General features: G+C 50.2%; 1 protein-coding gene across 2 annotated transcripts in view; it reads left to right on the top strand.

The window, feature by feature from the left end:
* Nucleotides 1-20,920, top strand: part of VPS35L (VPS35 endosomal protein sorting factor like) — a 169,565-nt gene that overhangs the window by 73,554 nt on the left and 75,091 nt on the right. For both annotated transcript variants that reach the window (XM_075317995.1, XM_075317997.1), the window contains exon 18: nt 18,671-18,724. In XM_075317995.1, coding sequence (XP_075174110.1) covers nt 18,671-18,724 — 54 coding nt within the window. The remainder of the gene's footprint in view (nt 1-18,670; nt 18,725-20,920) is intronic.

Below are 20,920 nucleotides of genomic sequence, written 5' to 3'. Positions count from 1 at the left end.
ATCAGGGCACACTTGACCAGAGCTGTCGGTGCCTCTTGGGCTTTCAAGCACCAGGCTACGGCTCACCAGGTCTGTCAGACTGCCACTTGGATTAGTCTGCATACCTTTTCGAAGCACTACCCAATGCAGGCTCATGCTTCGGCAGACGCGGGCTTGGGCAGACGCTTTTTTCAGGCGGCTGTCGCCCATTTGTGAAGTTAGGTTTCGCCTACTTCTCAGTTTGTCTGTTTATTCCCACCCATGGACTGCTTTAGAACGTCCCATGGTTTGGGTCTCCCATAGGAACGATAAAGAAAAAGAGAATTTTGTTACTTACCGTAAATTCTTTTTCTTATAGTTCCGTCATGGGAGACCCAGCACCCTCCCTATTGCCTGTTGGCAGGTTTCTTGTTCCGTGTGTCTTCACCGGCTGTTGTTGTTGCAGACAGAGGTTCCGGTTGTTCCGGGTTTTACTCTGTCTCTACTTGTGGGTGGATGTCCTCCTTCAGCTTTTGCACTAAACTGGCTAGGACTGGCTAGCAGGGGGTGTATATGCTAGGAGGGAGGAGCTACACGTTTGAGTGTAGTACTTTGTGTGTCCTCCGGAGGCAGAAGCTATACACCCATGGTTTGGGTCTCCCATGACGGAACTATAAGAAAAAGAATTTACGGTAAGTAACAAAATTCTCTTTTCTTTGTCGCTCCATTGGGAGACCCAGACAATTGGGTGTATAGCTATTGCCTCTGGAGGCCACACAAAGTATTACACTTAAAAGTGTAAGGCCCCTCCCCTTCTGGCTATACACCCCCAGTGGGATCACTGGCTCACCAGTTTTGTGCTTTGTGCGAAGGAGGCAACACATCCACGCATAGCTCCACTTTTTAGTCAGCAGCAGCTGCTGACTATGTCGGATGGAAGAAAAGAGGACACATATAGTGTCCCCAGCATGCTCCCTTCTCACCCCACTGTATGTCGGAGGTGTTTGTAAGGTTGAGGTACCCATTGCGGGTACGGCGGCAGGAGCCCACATGCTGATTCCTTCCCCATCCCTTTTTACAGGGCTCTGGGTGAAGTGGGATTTACCGGTCTCCAGGCACTGAGACCGTGCTCCATCTACAGCCCCTGGAGAAGATGCTGGATGGAGCGGAGTACATCAGGGACATGGCCCTGCTTCCTCAAGGTACTCTGTGTCCCCGTGCATTTGGCGCTCACACCGCAGCATGCTGGGTGTTGTAGTGCGCCGGGGGACATCAGCGCTGCGGCGCCTGTGCCATGGCCTCATTCAGCTTTGCTGAAGCAGGCTCACTTATGGGAATTGGTCGCGCCGGCCGCTGGGACTGCGGCGCGGCTGGCACTTGTAGTGCGCCGGGGACTTCAGCGCGGCCTGCGCTTTTACGGCGGCCGCGCTGATAACTAGAGTCCCCGGCTTTTGCGGCCTGCTTCCGTTCGTTCCCGCCCCCAGACCTGCCAGTCAGGAGAGGGGCGGGACGCTGGCCACTTCCAGGAATCGGTCGCGCCGGCCGCTGGCAGCGGCGCGGCTGGCACTTGTGGTGCGCCGGGGACTTCAGCGCGGCCCGCGCTTTTACGGCAGCCGCGCTGATAACTAGAGTCCCCGGCTTTTGCGGCCTGCTTCCGTTCGTTCCCGCCCCCAGACCTGCCAGTCAGGAGAGGGGCGGGACGCTGGCCACTTCTATGAATCGGTCGCGCCGGCCGCTGGAACTGCGGCGCGGCTGGCACTTGTGGTGCGCCGGGGACTTCAGCGCGGCCCGCGCTTTTACGGCGGCCGCGCTGTTAACTCGAGTCCCCGGCTTCTGGGCCTAGTCTCCCTTCGTTACCGCCCACAGCCCTGACAGTCAGGGTAGGGGCGTGACGCTGCATAGAGCAGAGCTGAGAGCTGGAGTATGTTTTGCATACTCCACCCCTCTCACTGTGTGCACTGTGAATCCGGATTCCCGCACTTTCTCAGGCACGCCCACGGCTTCCTTCTCTACAAGGACACCGGCAGCCATTAGTGTCAGTTTCTGTACGATACAGAGACAAGTGTGGAAGACCCTGGCATTCTGATAGTCACACAATCGCTGTAACAGGCGTTAAGCAGCACCTGTGGTGCTAACCCCACTAGTGCAGAAGTGCACTTATAGATATGCTTGTACTATATACATTGCACTGTTTGGTCGCACGTTGTATATACCCTCCTGGTTTATGCGGAGGAGTTATCAGCATATTCTCTGTGTAAAACAAAGGTGCAGAACCACATGTTTTTCTATACAGCTGGTACAGCATGTACGGCTATACGGCCGGCAGGTACATAGACTCCCATTGTATGCACTAATGGCCAGGGGATGAGGACGGTGTCTGCAGTATTTACTGACAGTTTTTCTGAGACTATGGCTATGATACTAGAAGCCTAGCAGTCCGGACATGTCTCTCACAATATGGGCACTGTTGAATCATTGATCCATGGCCCCCCTCAGTGTGAATAACTAACAGCTCCGGGAATGTCACACGCATCCCAGAGTCACGGCTCTGCACGGACGTCAGTCCCAGACAGCCTAAGTGGGCTCGCTATGAGCGGCCTCGGTTTCATCAGGGTCCTAACAGAAGGACTCGCTGTGTAATGAGGCGGAAGTAGCGGCTCAGGATTCTGATCCTGAGACCGCTCTCAATCTGGATACACCTGATTGTGACGCCATAGTAAATAATCTTATAGCGTCCATCTATAGAATGTGGGTTATTTCTCACAGCTCCTCCAGTGGAGGAGTCAGCTTCACGTATTTTTCTGGACCACTCTGCCTTCAGAGAGGCAGTCCAGGAACACCACGCTTATCCAGATATGCGCTTCTCCAAACGGCTTAGGATACACGTTATCCCTGTCCCCTGACTTGGTCAAGGACTGGACCCAATGTCCCGAGCGGCATCCTCCAATCTCCAGGCTTGTAGCTAGATCCATAGTTGCAGTGGGAGATGGAACTGCAAACTCAAAGATGCCACTGACAGACAGATGGATCTCTGGTCGAAAGCCATCTATGAGGCTGTCGGCGCACCGTTGGCTCCGGCATTCTCTCCCTTGGGGCACTCCAAGCTATTTCAGCTTGTCTTACACAGATTGACACGGTTACACGTACATCTGTGCCGCAGGTGGCATCCTTAACCTCTCAAATGTCTGCATTTGTTTCTTACGCGATTCAGGTTGTCCTGGACTCTGCGAACCGTGCGGCGGTAGCCTCCGCTACTCCGTGTTTTTAAGCAGAGCCTGGTCTGCTCGTTAAGTGAATGGAAGGCAGATTCTGCTTCCAAAAAAGGTTGCCTAACCAGTTGCCTTTTTCTGCTGACCGACTGTTTGGTGAGCGTTGGATGTAACCATCAAACAGTCCAGGGGTAAGGATTCATCCTTTCCTCAGCCCGGACACAACAAACCCCAACAGAGCAAGAGGCAGTCGGGGTTTTCGGCCTTTTCGAGGCTCGGGCAGGTCCCATTTTTCCTCGTCCAATGTGGACTCAAAAGGATCAGAGGAGCTAAGATTCTTAGAGGGCTCAGTCTCGCCCAAAAAAGCGACAGTCTGAAAACCCGCTTCCAAGGCGGCTTCCTCATGACTTGCGGCCTCGGTCGGTAGCAGGCTCTCCCGCCTTGGCGATATTTAGCTGCCATAGGTCAATGACCATTGAGTGTGAGACATTCTGTCTCACGGGTACAGGATAGAGCTCACTTCTCGTCCTCCAACTCGATTCTTCAGAATTTCTCCACCTCCCGGCCGGGCCGCTGCTCTTCTGCAAACAGGGTGCACTCTATAGGCAGAAAGAGTGATGACCCCCGTTCCTCTTCAGGAACAAGGTCACGGTTTTTACCCCAAATTCTTTGCGGTACCTATAACAACGGGCCGTTCCGTCCCGTTCTGGATCTAAAAATGCTCAGCAAGCTCGTGGACACCAGGCGGTTCCGGATGGAATCCCTCCGCCATGTCATCGCCTCAAGGTCCCAAGGATATTTCCTAGCATCATTAGGCATCAAGGATGCTTATCCACACGTGCCGATTGATCCAGAGCACTAGCGTTTCTACGCTTCGTTATAGGAGACGAACACCCTCTGTTCGTAGCTCTACCTTCCGGCTAGCGACAGTCCAACTGGTCTTCGCCAAGGTCAGGGCAGCAGTAGTCACAGTCCTGCACTCTCAGGGTCACTCTGTGGTCCCGTATTTAGACGATCTACTTGTCAAGGCACTCTCTTAGGAAACATGCCAACACTGCCCGAACGTTGCGCTGGAGACTCTCTAGAGTTTTGGGTGGATCATCAACTTTTTAAAGTCAGATCCGACCCCGACCCTATCGATAACATATCTAGGCATAGAGTTTCTTACTCTCTCAGCGATAGTGAAGCTGCCGCTAGACAAACAGCATTCACTACGGGCTGCAAGCTCTTCTTTAAGAACCAGTCGCACACATTGAGACGCCTCATGCACTTCCTACGTAAGATGGTAGCAATGGAGGCAGTTCCTTTCGCGCAGTTTTACTGCGTCCACTACAATGGGACATTCTCCGCCAATGGGACGAGGAGTCGACGTCCCTCAACAGAGTCGTCGTTCTTTCTCAGGCGGCCAAGGAATCTCTACGGTGGTGGCTTCTTCTCACCTCTTGGTCAAAAAGAAGGTCCTTCCTATCCCCGTCCTGGGCGATAGTTACGACAGACGCGAGTCTATCAGGGTGGGGAGCAGTTTTTCTCCACTACAGCGCTCAGGGTACGTGGACTCAGCAAGAGTCCACTCTTCAGATCAATGTTCTTGAACACAGAGCAGTGTATCTTGCCCTACAATCCTTCCAACAGCGGCTGGAAAGCAAGCATATCCGACTTCAGTCGGACAGCTCCACAGCGGTGGCATACATCAACCACCAAGGAAGAACGCGCAACCGGCAAGCCTTCCAGGAAGTCCGGCAGGTTCTGATGTGGGTGGAAGACACGGCATCCACCATATCCACAATTCACATCCCAAGTGTGGAAACTAGGAAGCTGACTTCCTAAGTCGCTGAGGTGTGGCCGAAAGAGTATGGTCTCCTCACCCGGACGGGTTTCAGGAGATCTGGCGCCGCTGACAGAGGCCGGACGTCGATCTAATGGCGTCACGGCACAACAACAATGTGCCAGCTTCATGGCACGGTTTCACAATCATCGAGCTCTGGCGGCAAACGCCTTAGTTCAGCATTGGTCGCAGTTCCAGCTACCTTAGGTGCCACCTCTGGCATTGTTGCCCAGAGTACTGCGCTAGATCAAGACCGACTGCGGCCGCGCCATCCTCGTCGCTACAAATTGGCCGAGGATGTTGTGGTACTCGGTTCTGTGGTGCCTCACGGTAGGCTAACCGGGGGCACTACCAGACCAATCAGACTGGCTGTCTCAAGGGCCATTCTTCCATTTGAATTCTACGGCCCTCAACCGGATGGTGTGGCATTGAGTCCTGGAACCTAGTGTCGTCAGGATTACCTCAGGACGTGGTTGCCACCATGAGACAGGCTAGCATACCAACGTCCGCCAAGATTGACCACAGGACGTGGAAGATGTTCTTATCTCGGTGCTCGGCGCAGGGTGTTTCTCCCTGGCCGGTTGCATCGTCTATGTTTCCTTCCTTCCTGCAATCTAGGTAGGAAAATGGGTTGTCGCTCAGTTCCCTTTAGGGACAAGTCTCAGCGCTATCTGTATTTTTTCAGAAACAACGACTTCCTCAGGTACGCACGTTCCTACGGGGAGTTTGTCTTCTCAGCACTCCGTACAAGCGGCCGTTAGAGCCCTGAGATCTGAACAAGGTTCTAATTGCTCTCCAGATGCCGCCTTTCGAGCCTTTGAAGGATGTCTCCCTTCCCGTTTTTCACGGGAAGTGGCCTTCTAGTAACGGTCTCGTCTCTTAGGAGAGTTTCCGAGCTAGCAACGCTCTCATACAAACTCCCTTCCTGGTCCTTCACCAGGACAGGGTAGTTCTGCGTCCGGTTCCGGAATTTCTCCCTAAGGTGGTATCCCATTTTCATATCAATCAGGATATCACCTCACCTTCTTTGTGTCCTCGTCCAGTCCATCAATTTCAGAAAGATTTGCATCTGTTGGTTCTGGTGAGAGCACTCAGGTTCTACTTCCCGCATGGCGCTCCTGCGCCACCCGGATGCACTCTTTGTCCTTGTCGCTGGTCGGCGTAAACAGTCGCAAGCTTCCAGATCCACCCTTGCTCGGGGGCTCGAGGAACCAATTCTTGAAACCTACAGTTCTACTGGGCTTCTGGTTCTCTCAAGGCCGAAGGCCCATTCTACCAGAGCCGTGGGTGCATCCTGGGCATTACGGCACCAGGCTACGGCTCAGCAGGTGTGTCAGGCACCCACCTGGTCGAGTCTACTTACTTTTACCAAGCATTATCAGATGCATACCTACGCTTCGGCAGACGCCAGCCTAGGTAGATAAGTCATTCAGGCGGCGGTTGGCCACCTGTAGGAGAGGGCCGTTTGACGGCCCTATCATGAGGTATTCTTTTACCCACCCAGGGATTGCTTTTGGACATCCCAATTGTCTGGGTCTCCCAATGGAGCGACAAAGAAGAAGGGAATTTTGTTTACTTACCGTAAATTCCTTTTCTTCTAGCTCCAATTGGGAGACCCAGCACCCGCCCTGTTTTCTCGGGGTTTTTCTGTTTTTTCGGGTACACATGTTGTTCATGTGGTATGGTTCAGTTCTCCGATGTTTCCTCGGATTGAATTGGTCTTTAAACCAGTTATTGGCTTTCCTCCTTCTTGCTTTGGCACTAAAACTGGTGAGCCAGTGATCCCACTGGGGGTGTATAGCCAGAAGGGGAGGGGCCTTACACTTTTAAGTGTAATACTTTGTGTGGCCTCCAGAGGCAATAGCTATACACCCAATTGTCTGGGTCTCCCAATTGGAGCTAGAAGAAAAGGAATTTACGGTAAGTAAACAAAATTCCCTTCTTTTCTCACGTGCTTCATTGGTGGACACAGGAACCATGAGTGTATGCTGCTGCCATGGTTCCTCTGTCCCCCCAATGAAGGCTACGAGAAAGGGATTTTACGGTAAGTCCAAAAATCCTCTTTTTACACTGGTTGTAAGCATCTCATTGAAAAAGAAATGGACCCAGTCTTCTACAACAGCTTCATTGTGAAAACATGTTCTGCCATTATGATATGTATAGTCTTACCTACCTGCTTGAGATTTATTCAGAATACAGACAGATATTGGAAATACTTTTTTTAAAATCTTCTTTTTATCAAACTCTCAATTTAAGAATACAATAAAATAAGGAGGGAAAAAAAGGAATTACCGTATTTTTCAGACTCTAAGATGCCCTGTACCATAAAACGCAGCCTAGGTTTAGACAGCAGAAAATGGGGAAAAATGTTTTTCCTGTTATTTAAAACTTCCCTGTTGGTGTAAAGTAGAGTGGTCTTTAGCACTAATTTAATGTACTAGGGTAGAATAGGGAGGTAATAAACATATTGTTTGTGTATTTTTCTGTGTGTATTATATACACACACACCTCTGCTACGTGCAAACTATATGCAGTTTTGACACCCACACAGCTTTGCTACATGGAAACTACATGCAGCTATAGACACACACACACAGCTCTGCTACATGCAAACTACATGCACATATAGACACACACAGCTCTGCTACATGGAAACTACATGAAGATATAGACACACACACACACACACACAGCTCTGCTACATGCAAACTACATGCACATATAGACACACACAGCTCTGCTACATGGAAACTACATGCAGATATAGACACACACACAGATCTGCTACATGCAAACTACATGCACATATAGACACACATGCAGCTCTGCTACATGGAAACTACATGAAGATATAGACACACACACACACACACACACACACACACACACAGCTCTGCTACATGCAAACTACATGCACATATAGACACACACAGCTCTGCTACATGGAAACTACATGCAGATATAGACACACACACAGCTCTGCTACATGCAAACTACATGCACATATAGACACACATGCAGCTCTGCTACGAGAAAATTACATGCACATATAGACAAACACACAGCTCTTCCACATGCACATATAGACAAAGCAAACAAGATTTCTTTATCGTTCCTTATGGGAGACCCAGACCATGGGTGTATAGCTTCTGCCTCCGGAGGACACACAAAGTACTACACTAAAAAGTGTAGCTCCTCCCTCCTAGCATATACACCCCCTGGATAACCATAATATAGCCAGTTCAATGCTTTGTGTTCAGGAGGCACACATCCACATTCATGCATTCTCATCTGATTTTCATTTTAAAGAGTTGGAAGAAAAGCGGGTCCAAGCTGGACTCCCGGCATGTCCCTTCTCACCCCACTGTGTCGGCGGTGTTGTTAAGGTTGATTTCAAGGCTGGAGCCTTACATGCCGCGCTCCTTCACCATCCCTCGGGCTCTGGCTTGAAGTGGGAGCCAGCACGGTTCTCACTGCTTTGCAGGAGACCGGCCTCCATCCGCAGCCCTTTCAGGACCCTGCCGGACGGAGCACTCATCCCTCAGGGACCTGGCCCTGCGTCTCACAAGCTAAGTATTGAGACGTTATTGTCAGGGGGGTCCCTTGTACTTTAATGTTTGGGAGAGTGTGTTTTGTACTATTTGTGACATTTCCGGCCGGTTCTCCGGTTTTCACCAGAGAACCGCGCCGAGGGTGCCTGCTCGCCGGCCGCATTGAAAAATTTAGGCCCCGGCTTCGGCTGCGGCCTAGTTTCGTTTTCACTGCCCCTGCATGTCAGTCATGCAGAGGGACAGTGCGGCGCCGCCCACCGGCCGTTCAACTCAGGGGAGGACACTCCTCTCTGAGGAGATGTTTCCCTCCCCTGTATATCCCCTTGGCCCTCCGGTTCCCGCTCTTGGGCTAGGTCCCGCCCCCCCTCCTCACTCCAGCGCCATTTTATCAGCGTTCTCACACTGATCGGCGCTGGCTGCTGCATCTCTGCATTCTGTCTGGGGGTCCGAGCTGTGGAATCCGGAGGGCACACAAAACGGTCTGGTAATCCACAACCTCTGGTTGTGGACTTTCTTATACACTCTCTGGGGGTCATTCTGAAGGAGTGTATTCTTTACTGCAGAGCCTCCACCTCAGCAGCATGTCTCACACTAGGAGCAAGGCTGCAAGGCTGTACTCAATATGCACTGCATGTAAGCTCGTAGTGCCTGAACCGAGCACATATCCTCATTGTGATGCCTGCTCTAACATGGTGGTGCCTCAGCCTGGAGTCTCCCCAGTGGTCCCTCCGGCTGCTCCGGCCCAGGTGGCTGAACCCCCGGCTTGGGTAGAAGTGTTTTCTAAATCTATCTCCCAGTCCTTTGCCGACTCCATGGGACAGCTGTCCCGGACTCTGCTAACCTTGCATCAGCCCCCTTCTCAGGGCGCCTCTGCTGCTTCGGCTCGCTCTGCAGAGCTCACAGAGGATTTTTCATCTGCTCCCAGACCCCGTCCTCCTAAGAGGGGACGCAGGGACCCCTCTCCTTCCTCGTCCCGCGACTCCGATTCACGAGTCGATCCACAGGACGAGGAGGATATCTTTACTGGGGGCTCGGACGCTACCTCCATGTGCCCCATTGATCTGACCGAGGGTGACGCAGATGTGAGTGACTTGATTGCGTCCATTAATTCTGTACTGGACCTCAATCCGCCAGCATCAGAGGAGCAACCCTCTCTGGCAGAAAAGCACCACTTTACCTTGCCTAAGAGAACAAGGAGTGTGTTCTTTAACCACTCCAGTTTTCAAGCCACTGTGTCCAAGCCCAGAGCCTGTCCTGACAAACGCTTTCCAAAGCGTGGTTCTGACGACCGTTATCCTTTTCCACCAGAGGTGGTCAAGGAGTGGGCTCACTCACCAAAGGTAGACCCTCCGGTGTCTAGACTCTCAGCCCGGACAGTTGTATCTGTGGCTGATGGCACCTCACTTTAGGATCCCACTGACCGCCAGGTTGACCTCCTGGCCAAGTCTGTCTATGAGGCGGCAGGGGCCTCGTTCTCCCCATCCTTTGCAGCAGTGTGGGCTCTCAAAGCCATCTCTGCTTCCCTAGAGGAGATGCATTCCCTCACCTGGGACTCTATGCCTGAATTGGTTGCCTTAACTTCCCAGGCTTCAGCCTTTTCAGCCTATGCCATGTCTGCCATGCTGGAGGCCTCTCACCGCACTGCAGTGGCCTCCGCTAATTCCCTCGCTATCCGCAGGATCTTGTGGCTTCGACAGTGGAGGGCAGATGCTTCCTCAAAGAAGTACCTTGCTGGGCTCCCATTTGCTGGGTCCAGGCTGTTCGGCGAACAACTGGAAGAAATAATTAAGGAGGCTACTGGCGGAAAGAGTACTTCCTTGCCACAGACTAAAACCAGGAAACCTGTCCAGGGCAGGAACCAGTCGAGGTTTCGTTCCTTTCGTTCCTCTAACTGGTCGTCCTCTAAGCCCTCGGCCTCGTCCACTAACTCAGCCAAGGACCAGAAGCCCTCCTGGCGCAAGAAGCCGCGTCCACAAAAGTCCGCAGGAGCTGCTGCCACCAAGGCAGCCTCCTCTTGACTATCTGGCCGAGCCAGCAACGTCCTTGGTCGGTGGCAGGCTCTCCCACTTTGGCGACGTGTGGTTTCAACACGTCTCCGATCAGTGGGTGCGGGATATCATCTCCCACGGCTACAGGATAGAGTTCTCTTCCAGCCCGCCAAACAGATTTTTTTCTGTCAACTCCCCCCTGCTCCAAGGTCGCCGCCTTCTCTCAGGCCGTGGCATCCTTGCAGGCCAGCGGAGTGATTGTACCGGTTCCCGCCAGGGAACGGTTCAGAGGCTTCTACTCAAATCTCTTCCTAGTCCCCAAAAAGGACGGTTCCTTCCGGCCCATCCTGGATCTCAAGCTTCTCAACAAGCATGTTCAGGTGCGGCACTTTCGCATGGAGTCTCTGCGATCAGTCATTGCCTCAATGACCCAAGGAGATTTCCTGGCATCCATCGACATCAGAGATGCCTATCTGCATGTGCCAATTGCAGTTTCACACCCGCGTTGGCTACGTTTTGCAATCGGAGAGGAACATTTCCAATTCGTGGCTCTCCCCTTCGGGTTAGCCACGGCCCCTCGAGTATTTACCAAGGTCATGGCAGCAGTGGTGGCGGTTCTGCACCTCCAGGGGTTGGCAGTGACTCCTTACCTGGACGACCTTCTTGTCAAGGCTTCATCCAGTGCAGACTGTCAGCGGAGTGTCTCGCTCACTCTCGCCACGCTTGTTCAATTCGGGTGGCTTGTCAATCTGCCCAAGTCCACTTTGACCCCGACCCAAGAACTCACGTACCTAGGGATGAAATTCGAGACTCTGCCGGCACTTGTCAAGCTGCCCTTAGTCAAACAGCAGTCCCTCCATCTGGCAGTGCGCTCTCTGTTGAGGCCCCGCCGTCATTCCATCAGGCACCTCATGCAGGTGCTGGGTCAGATGGTGGCGTCAATGGAAGCGGTTCCCTTTGCCCAGTTCCATCTGCGTCCTCTGCAGCTGGACATTCTCCGCTGTTGGGACAAGCGGACTTCTTCCTTGCACAGGTTGGTGGCTCTGTCGCCACAGACCAGGAGCTCTCTTCAGTGGTGGCTTCGGCCCCTCTCTCTGTCTCAGGGACGCTCCTTCCTGGCCCCGTCCTGGGTGATCCTCACCACGGATGCCAGTCTATCCGACTGGGGAGCAGTATTTCTCCACCACCGAGCACAGGGCACTTGGACTCCGTCCGAATCAGCCCTCTCGATCAATGTGCTGGAAATCAGAGCTGTGTTCTTAGCTCTCGTAGCCTTTCACCACCTGTTGGCGGGCAAGCACATTCGAGTCCAGTCAGACAACGCGACAGCAGTTGCCTACATCAATCACCAGGGCGGGACTCGCAGCCGCCTGGCAATGTTGGAGGTTCAACGCATCCTTCAGTGGACGGAGGACTCCAAGTCCACCATATCCGCAGTCCACATCCCAGGCGTAGAAAACTGGGAGGCAGATTATCTCAGCCGTCAAAACGTGGACAACGGCGAGTGGGCTCTGCATCCGGCAGTGTTCCGGTCGATCTGCCGCAAGTGGGGAACTCCGGAAGTGGATCTAATGGCTTCACGGCACAACAACAAGGTCCCGGTTTACGTGGCTCGCTCCCACGATCCTCAGGCCTTTGCAGCGGACGCGCTGGTTCAGGATTGGTCCCAGTTCCGTCTGGCTTACGTGTTTCCCCCTCTAGTTCTCTTGCCCAGAGTCCTGCGCAAGATCAGAATGGAGGGCCGTCGGATCAGACCTGCTCCGTCTGTCCGTAGAGGTGCCGTGGCATCTCCCAGACCGTCCAGACCTTCTCTCACAAGGTCCGTTTTTCCGCCAGAATTCTGCGGCTCTCAGATTGACGGCGTGGCTCTTGAGTCCTGGATCCTGACGGCTTCCGGCATTCCTCCCGAAGTCATCTCCACTATGACTCAGGCTCGGAAGTCTTCCTCTGCAAAGATTTACCACAGGACTTGGAGAATTTTCCTGTCCTTGTGTCGTTCTTCCGGCCACGCCCCTTGGCCTTTTGCCCTGCCGACCCTTCTGTCCTTCCTGCAGTCTGGTCTGCAGCTAGGACTATTCCTCAATTCCCTCAAGGGACAGGTCTCGGCTCTGTCAGTGTTGTTCCAGCGGCGTATCGCCCGGCTGGCTCAGGTGCGCACCTTCATGCAGGGCGCATCTCACATCATTCCGCCTTACCGGCGACCTCTGGATCCCTGGGACCTTAATCTGGTCCTCACGGCCTTGCAGAAACCCCCTTTTGAGCCACTTAGGGAGGTTTCTTTGTCTCGTCTTTCACAGAAAGTGGTCTTTCTAGTGGCCATAACTTCCCTCAGGAGAGTCTCTGATTTGGCTACGCTCTCCTCGGAGTCACCTTTTTTGGTTTTTCACCAAGACAAGGTGGTTCTTCGTCCGTCTCCGGACTTTCTCCCTAAGGTGGTTTCTCCTTTCCACCTTAACCAGGATATTTCCCTGCCTTCCTTTTGTCCGGCTCCTGTTCATCGCTTTGAAAAAGCGTTGCATACTCTGGATCTGGTGCGGGCGCTCCGGATCTATGTGTTTCGCACCGCTGCTCTTAGGCGGTGCACCTCTCTCTTTGTGCTGACCACTGGTCAGCGTAAGGGCCTCTCGGCTTCTAAGCCGACCCTAGCTCACTGGATTAGGTCGGCCATTTCCGATGCCTACCAGTGTTCTCAAGTGCCTCCCCCGCCGGGGATCAAGGCACACTCAACCAGAGCTGTCGGTGCCTCTTGGGCTTTCAGGCACCAGGCTACGGCTCAGCAGGTCTGTCAGGCTGCCACTTGGTCTAGTCTGCACACCTTTTCGAAGCACTACCAAGTGCATGCTCATGCTTCGGCAGATGCGAGCTTGGGCAGGCGCATCCTTCAGGCGGCTGTCGCCCATTTGTGAAGTTAGGTTTTGCCTACTTCTCAGTTTTCTGTTTATTCCCACCCATGGACTGCTTTGAGACGTCCCATGGTCTGGGTCTCCCATAAGGAACGATGAAGAAAAAGAGAATTTTGTTTACTTACCGTAAATTCTTTTTCTTATAGTTCCGACATGGGAGACCCAGCACCCTCCCTGTTGCATGTTGAGAGAGAGGGGAGCCAGCACGATCTGAAATTGGCATGCATCATATAAAAAGTGAAAATTCACAGATTTATTCCAACTGTACTACAATAAAAAAATGAGATTTTTAGCAAATAATTGATCAATTTTTTGAGCCACCCCTGCCAACGTCACGGCAAATCTCAATAGGGGGGTCCTACTCTACATTCTGTATTTCATGTGCCATGCGGCCTCCTAGATAAAGTTAAAAGCAGAACCATAATAGAGCACACATACCTGTAACCTGTATATAACCGCTTCTATGTTGCAAAAAAGGCACTTGTGGATAGAGACCAGCCCAGGTCCCAGCATGTGGAGCAAGCTCTGCACCATACCAGGACTATATCAGAACTGATCCTCCCAGTGCCAAACAGCAACCATTGATAAAGGCGGACCAGATCCAAGATGGTGCTTAATTAGCATTGCCTGTGGAAAGGGGTGAGGTAACTGAATCTGAACAGCTACCAACAGGAGGAATACATAGCAAACCAAAATCAGGCGTGCATGGCATGGTGGTGACCGGCCACCAGAATTTGTAGCATAACTACGACCAAACAGAGAGAGAGGGGAGCCAGCACGATCTGAAATTGGCATGCATCATATAAAAAGTGAAAATTCACAGATTTATTCCAACTGTACTACAATAAAAAAATGAGATTTTTAGCAAATAATTGATCAATTTTTTGAGCCACCCCTGCCAACGTCACGGCAAATCTCAATAGGGGGGTCCTACTCTACATTCTGTATTTCATGTGCCATGCGGCCTCCTAGATAAAGTTAAAAGCAGAACCATAATAGAGCACACATACCTGTAACCTGTATATAACCGCTTCTATGTTGCAAAAAAGGCACTTGTGGATAGAGACCAGCCCAGGTCCCAGCATGTGGAGCAAGCTCTGCACCATACCAGGACTATATCAGAACTGATCCTCCCAGTGCCAAACAGCAACCATTGATAAAGGCGGACCAGATCCAAGATGGTGCTTAATTAGCATTGCCTGTGGAAAGGGGTGAGGTAACTGAATCTGAACAGCTACCAACAGGAGGAATACATAGCAAACCAAAATCAGGCGTGCATGGCATGGTGGTGACCGGCCACCAGAATTTGTAGCATAACTACGACCAAACAGAGAGAGAGGGGAGCCAGCACGATCTGAAATTGGCATGCATCATATAAAAAGTTTTTTTTTTTTTCTCTCTGTTTTGACCGTAGTTATGCTACAAATATGGTGTCTGACCAACACCATACCATGCACGCCTGATTTTGGCTTGCAATATATTCCTCCTGTTGGTAGCTGTTCAGACTCAGTTACCTCACCCCTTTCCACAGGCAATGCTAATTAAGCACCATTCTTGGATCTTGTCCGCCTTTATCAATGGTTGCTGTTTGACACTGGGAGGATCAGTTCTGATATAGTCCTGATATGTGTAGGGCTTGCTCCACATGCTGGGACCTGGGCTGGTCTCTATCCACAAGTGCCTTTTTTGCAACATGGAAGCGGCTATATACAGGTTGCAGGTATGTGTGCTCCATTATGGTTCTGCTTTTAACTTTATCTAGGAGGCCGCATGGCACATGAAATACAGAATGTAGAGTAGGACCCCCCTATTGAGATTTGCCGTGACGTTGGCAGGGGTGGCTCAAAAAATTGATCAATTATTTGCTAAAAATCTCATTTTTTATTATAGTACAGTTGGAATAAATTTGTGAATTTTCACTTTTTATATGATGCATGCCAATTTCAGATCGTGCTGGTTCCCTTTTTTTTCTTTTTTTTCTCTGTTGCATGTTGGCAGTTTTCTTGTTCCGTGTGTTTTCACCGGCTGTTGTTGTAGACAGAGGTTCCGGTTGTTCCGGGTTTTGCTCTATCTCTACTTGTGGGTGGATGTCCTCCTTCAGCTTTTGCACTAAACTGGCTATATTATGGTTATCCAGGGGGTGTATATGCTAGGAGGGAGGAGCTACACTTTTTAGTGTAGTACTTTGTGTGTCCTCCGGAGGCAGAAGCTATACACCCATGGTCTAGGTCTCCCATGTCGGAACTATAAGAAAAAGAATTTACGGTAAGTAAACAAAATTCTCTTTTTTAGGGTGTATAAAAAAAGAGATTAGATCCCGTGATCCCGGCGTATTGTTACCTCTCTATGACACTTGTAAGGCCACATCTAGAATACGAGAGTCAGTTCAAAGGCGGCAACTACAGTAGATTATTACACGAAATGGAAGACCTTCCATATGATGAGAGCTTGGAAAAAGTTGGATTAGTTTAGCTTAGAAAAAAAGACATCTCAGAGGAGATCTCATTTATATGTATAAATACATGTGTGGTCAATATAAAGGACTGGCACATGACTTATTTCTTCCAAAGACAATACTAAGGACCAGGGGGCATTCACTGCGAGTGGAAGAAAAGCGATTCCGACAGCTAAATAGGAAAGGGTTCTTTTCAGTTAGAGCAGTCAGACTGTGGAATGCCGACCACAAGAGGTAGTAATGGCAGATACTATAACAGCTTTTAAAAAAGGGCTGGATGATTTCCTCAGTACACATAATATTGTTGTTTATAATTGATTTAGTGACAAAATACAGTATATAATTAGTGGAAGAAGGTTGACCTAGATGGACCCTGGTCTTTTTTCAAAATATGTAACATGCATATATAGACACACATACAAGCTCTGTTACATGCACATATAGACACATACAGTACATCTCTGCAACATGCACATAGACAGCTTTGCTACATGCAGATATAAATACACACATCTGTTACATGCACATATAGATATACATATGCAGCTTTGCTACATGCAGATATAGATACACATATACAGCTCTGTTACATGCACATATAGACACACCTACAGCTCTTACATGCATATATAGATATACATATGTAGCTTTTCTACATGCACATATAGACACACCTATAGCTCTGTTACATGCACGTATAGATAGACATATGCAGCTTTGCTACATGCACATATAGATATACATATACAGCTCTGCTACATGCACATATGGACACACCTACAGCTCTGTTGCATGCACATATGCACACACTTTACATTACCACACTTTGCAGTCCCACACACTCACAATCTTAATACCACATCTTGCAGTTCCTGATCGGGATCTGAACGGAGGCTGTACCGGATGAGCAGCTGAAGAAGATTCTACGTAGTTCAGTTTTTAGCAGGAATTTTTCTTGTTAAATAGTGCGTCTTATAATCTGAAAAATATGGTATACATATTGCGTCAGTGTGTTTTGTAATACCTACAGAACATTAGATCAATCAAGGAGCAAGGGTCAGATTATTCCATATCCCGTAGATGAGATGATCTGACAGACATGATGCTAGAAATACATTTAGTTGTGAGTTGGCCCATCTACCCCCCTACCGGACAGGACCTAAGGGCGCCAGGAGAATAGACGGGGGGAAGCACACAAAGCCCCCAGACCTCAGAGAGCTTCTGACAACCCCTATTCTTATACGAGGGGCTGCTGATAAGTCTTTGTCATCTTTTTTTGTCTCTATGGAAACGAATGTTACATCACGTGAAAGCCTTATGTGTCTAATATATGTTTTCAAAATTTTGTGTTTGTTGCTTATGGCAACAGTGTTCTATGCAGGCGGGAAAACAAAATAGTAGAGTCTAATGTGATATTCACAGCAACTGAGAGCAGAGGAGGGATAAAATTCTTGTTCCTGCAAGGAAAGTTCGTGAAGGATATTCATGGTGATATGTCGCAGGCATTGGGGGATCAATGCCCTTCATATTCCACAGTTAATCACTGGGTTGCCAAAGTTAAAACGGGCCACTTCAGCACCAATGATGAGGACCGTCCTGGACGACCGAGAGTGGTTGTTGTTCCGGAGATCGTCGATGCTGTGCACAACCTCATACTGGAGAATTCACGAATTTCAGCTAAAGCAATAGCAGACATCATGGGGATTTCCCGTGAATGTGTTTGTGTCATTATCCATGAACATTTGGACATGAGGACGCGATCTGCAAAGTGGGTCCCCAAATGTTTGACAACAGATCAGAGAAGCAGCGAGTGAAAACTTCCCGGTCCATTTGTCAGCATTTCCGGACAGATAAGAACTTTCCTGGATCGACTGGTCACTATAGATGAGACCTGGATTTATTTGTATGAACCTGAAAACAAGGAGCAGTCAAAAGAGTGGAGGCACAGTGGTTCTCGTCCAAAGAAGTTTGATACAAAAATCAGCCTTTTAAGTGATGGTGTCTGTGTTCTGGGATAAGGAGGGTGTGTTTTTAGTGGACTACCTTCAAAAGAGTTCCATGATCAATGCAAGGTATTACATTGAACTTTTGGACCAATTGAAGGCAGCTCTGAAGGCCAAAAGGTGCGGCAAGCTGTCCAAAGGAATCCTGTTCCTGCAAGACAATGCCTCCACTCACGCTGCACAAGCAACCACGGCAACACTGGCAGAGCTGGGCTTCCAGCTGGTTCACCACCCACCTTATTCACCAGATCTAGCTCCCTCTGACTATCATCTGTTTCCAAACCTGAAGAAACACCTCAAGGGAACCAAATTTCACACCATTTCTGATGCCATGGATGCTACAGTTGCTGGTTTGAGGCACAACCGAAAATCTTCTTGTTGCTAGGCTTACAGAACTTGGAATACGGATGTAAGAAGTGTATGGTCATTAGTGGAGAGTATGTGGAATAAATGTAAAGTTTCATCATCCTATCTCGTTTCTTTCTGGGTAAAGCCAAAGACTTATCAGCAGCCCTTCGTGTATAGTATTACTGTGTTTTCAAGTTTTTTTTTCCATTAGGCGATGGACATGTGTTTCTCCCCCATCCACTTTTTTTGTCCAACAAACAGAGTTTCACAAAAATTATCAAGTGATGACTCGTCCCGGAGACCCCATAAAATCCCTCTTTATGCTTTCTACAACCACTTTGTAGTTTGGTGTAAGTCACCGCTATACAGATCAAGATTCTGGTATATTTTCTCTGAATGGGATACAGATTAATTTCACTTTTGTTTGCAGGATTACATTAACTGTGCAGAGGTCTGGGTTGAATATACCTGCAGACATTTTACGGTGAGTGATTATGAGCTATACTAATGAATCTTTATCATCGTTCATCAAAGTTCAGGCTGTTCCTACTGTAGCAATGAGGCATTGCTGGAATATGCCCTTACTTTATTATCGGAGGGAGTCCATCCTTTGGGACCACTATTATCCCATATTATGACCATGATTCTATCGAATTGTCACAATTTAATGTAATAGATGTGAGTATAAACATCCTCCTATTCACTATGGTTCATGCATCCTAACTGTGGAGTGGCGCTCCCCTAACTGTGGAGTGGCGCTCCCCTAACTGTGGAGTGGCGCTCCCCTAACTGTGGAGTGGCGCTCCCCTAACTGTGGAGTGGCGCTCCCCTAACTGTGGAGTGGCGCTCCCCTAACTGTGGAGTGGCGCTCCACTAACTGTGGAGTGGCGCTCCCCTAACTGTGGAGTGGCGCTCCCCTAACTGTGGAGTGGCGCTCCCCTAACTGTGGAGTGGCGCTCCCCTAACTGTGGAGTGGCGCTCCCCTAACTGTGGAGTGGCGCTCCCCTAACGATGTGGTGGTGGGGGCTGGAGGCCTACAGATGTGGTGGTGGTGGGGGGCTGGGGGCCTACAGATGTGGTGGTGGGGGGCTGGGGGCCTACAGATGTGGTGGTGGGGGGGGCTGGGGGCCTACAAATGTGGTGGTGGGGGGGCTGGGGGCCTACAAATGTGGTGGTGGGAGGGGGCTGGGGGCCTGCAAATGTGGTGGTGGGGGGGCTGGGGACCTACAAATGTGGTGGTGGGGGGGGGCTGGGGGCCTACAAATGTGGTGGTGGGGGGGGCTGGGGGCCTACAAATGTGGTGGTGGGGGGGGCTGGGGGCCTACAAATGTGGTAGGGTGGGTAGCTCGGGGCCTACAAATGTGGTAGGGGGGGGGGCTGATGTCCCCTGCAGCAATGAGTACATTGTTTAGTAATGTGCTCCTTTTGGTTCCCTTCTGATCCCTATTATGCCGTGTCTCACCTGTCCTCAGTGCCCGCGGAGCCTCCAGCTGCAGCAGACAGACTCCTCCGTGATAGCGTGCGGTGTATGGAGCGGCCGCTGCAGGTTTATGTCATGGCTTTAAGGCAGTTGAATGCTTTATGTCACCACAAAGCATTCAACTGCAGTAAAGGGCTGACAGCAGAATCGGTGGCGGCCCGGGACAGGTGAGTATACAGCAGTGTGTGTGGCTGTGTTGTTTGCGTGTGTGTGTGTGTTCGGTGTATCTATGTGTATCTGCTGTGTGTGTATGCATGCGTGCAGTGAGGACCTGGAAGCCGGAGCATCGTTCGAACTGCGGCTGCGCAATGGACAATGCCGCAGTGCATCACGGAATAGGGGAACAGACAGAACTGGTGATTATGTAAGTAGAACCATGGGGGTTCATTGGGGGACACAAGAACCATGGGTTAGTCTTCTGCCATCTCGAGGCTGACTTTACTAATACACCTTAAAAAAAAATGGCTCCTTCCCAGCAGACTATGCTTGCTAACACCAGGCCTTATCGGTTTAGCTTGATGTAATTTGGAGACAGACATAGGTCTGAGTCTTAGAGCAGTCGTAGCCTTGGCAGGTATGGGCATCACGGTGGCTCAGTGGCTACCATTGTTAATTTTCAGCGCTGGGGTCCTGGGTTCAAATCTAACCAAGGACAACATCTTCAAACAGTTTGTATGTTCTCCCCTTGCTGCGTGGGTTTCCTCCACCTTCTGCTGTATCCTCCCACACTCCAAAGACATACTGATAGGGGATTTAGATTTGGAGCCCCAATGGGGACAGCGATGATCATCTCTGTAACGTGCTGTGGAATATGTTGCCGCTCTATAGGCAATATGTAATAAATAAGTTAGGTTAGGCGCTAACCTTTTTTTTTTTTTTTTCTTGTGGAGCTGTTACCTTTTGTGTCTAGAGACACAAGTTTTAGCAGAAGGGTGCTACAAGTAGCAGTTGTTCAGGCAGCAGAATAAGAGATTGCTATTCTTCCTTCTGCAGTACTGGTATGAGTTTTCCCACCCCATGCGCAGTTTTAGGGTGTCCCCCAATGAAATAACAGAGAAATTAAGATTTTTGGTACTCACTATAAAATGTTTTTCTCGTAATGTTCATTGGGGGGACACTGCACCTTTCCTTGTTTCCCAGTTGGGCGTGCATTTAAGTTTATTTGTCCTTCAGGGGGTAGTTATGCTTTTCTTTTATTTT

Source organism: Anomaloglossus baeobatrachus, chromosome 7 (genome assembly GCF_048569485.1).
Source record: "Anomaloglossus baeobatrachus isolate aAnoBae1 chromosome 7, aAnoBae1.hap1, whole genome shotgun sequence".
NCBI classification, from domain to species: domain Eukaryota; kingdom Metazoa; phylum Chordata; class Amphibia; order Anura; family Aromobatidae; genus Anomaloglossus; species Anomaloglossus baeobatrachus.
The sequence above is the reverse complement of the archived record's forward strand: the minus strand, read 5'-3'. Positions and strand labels throughout refer to the sequence as shown.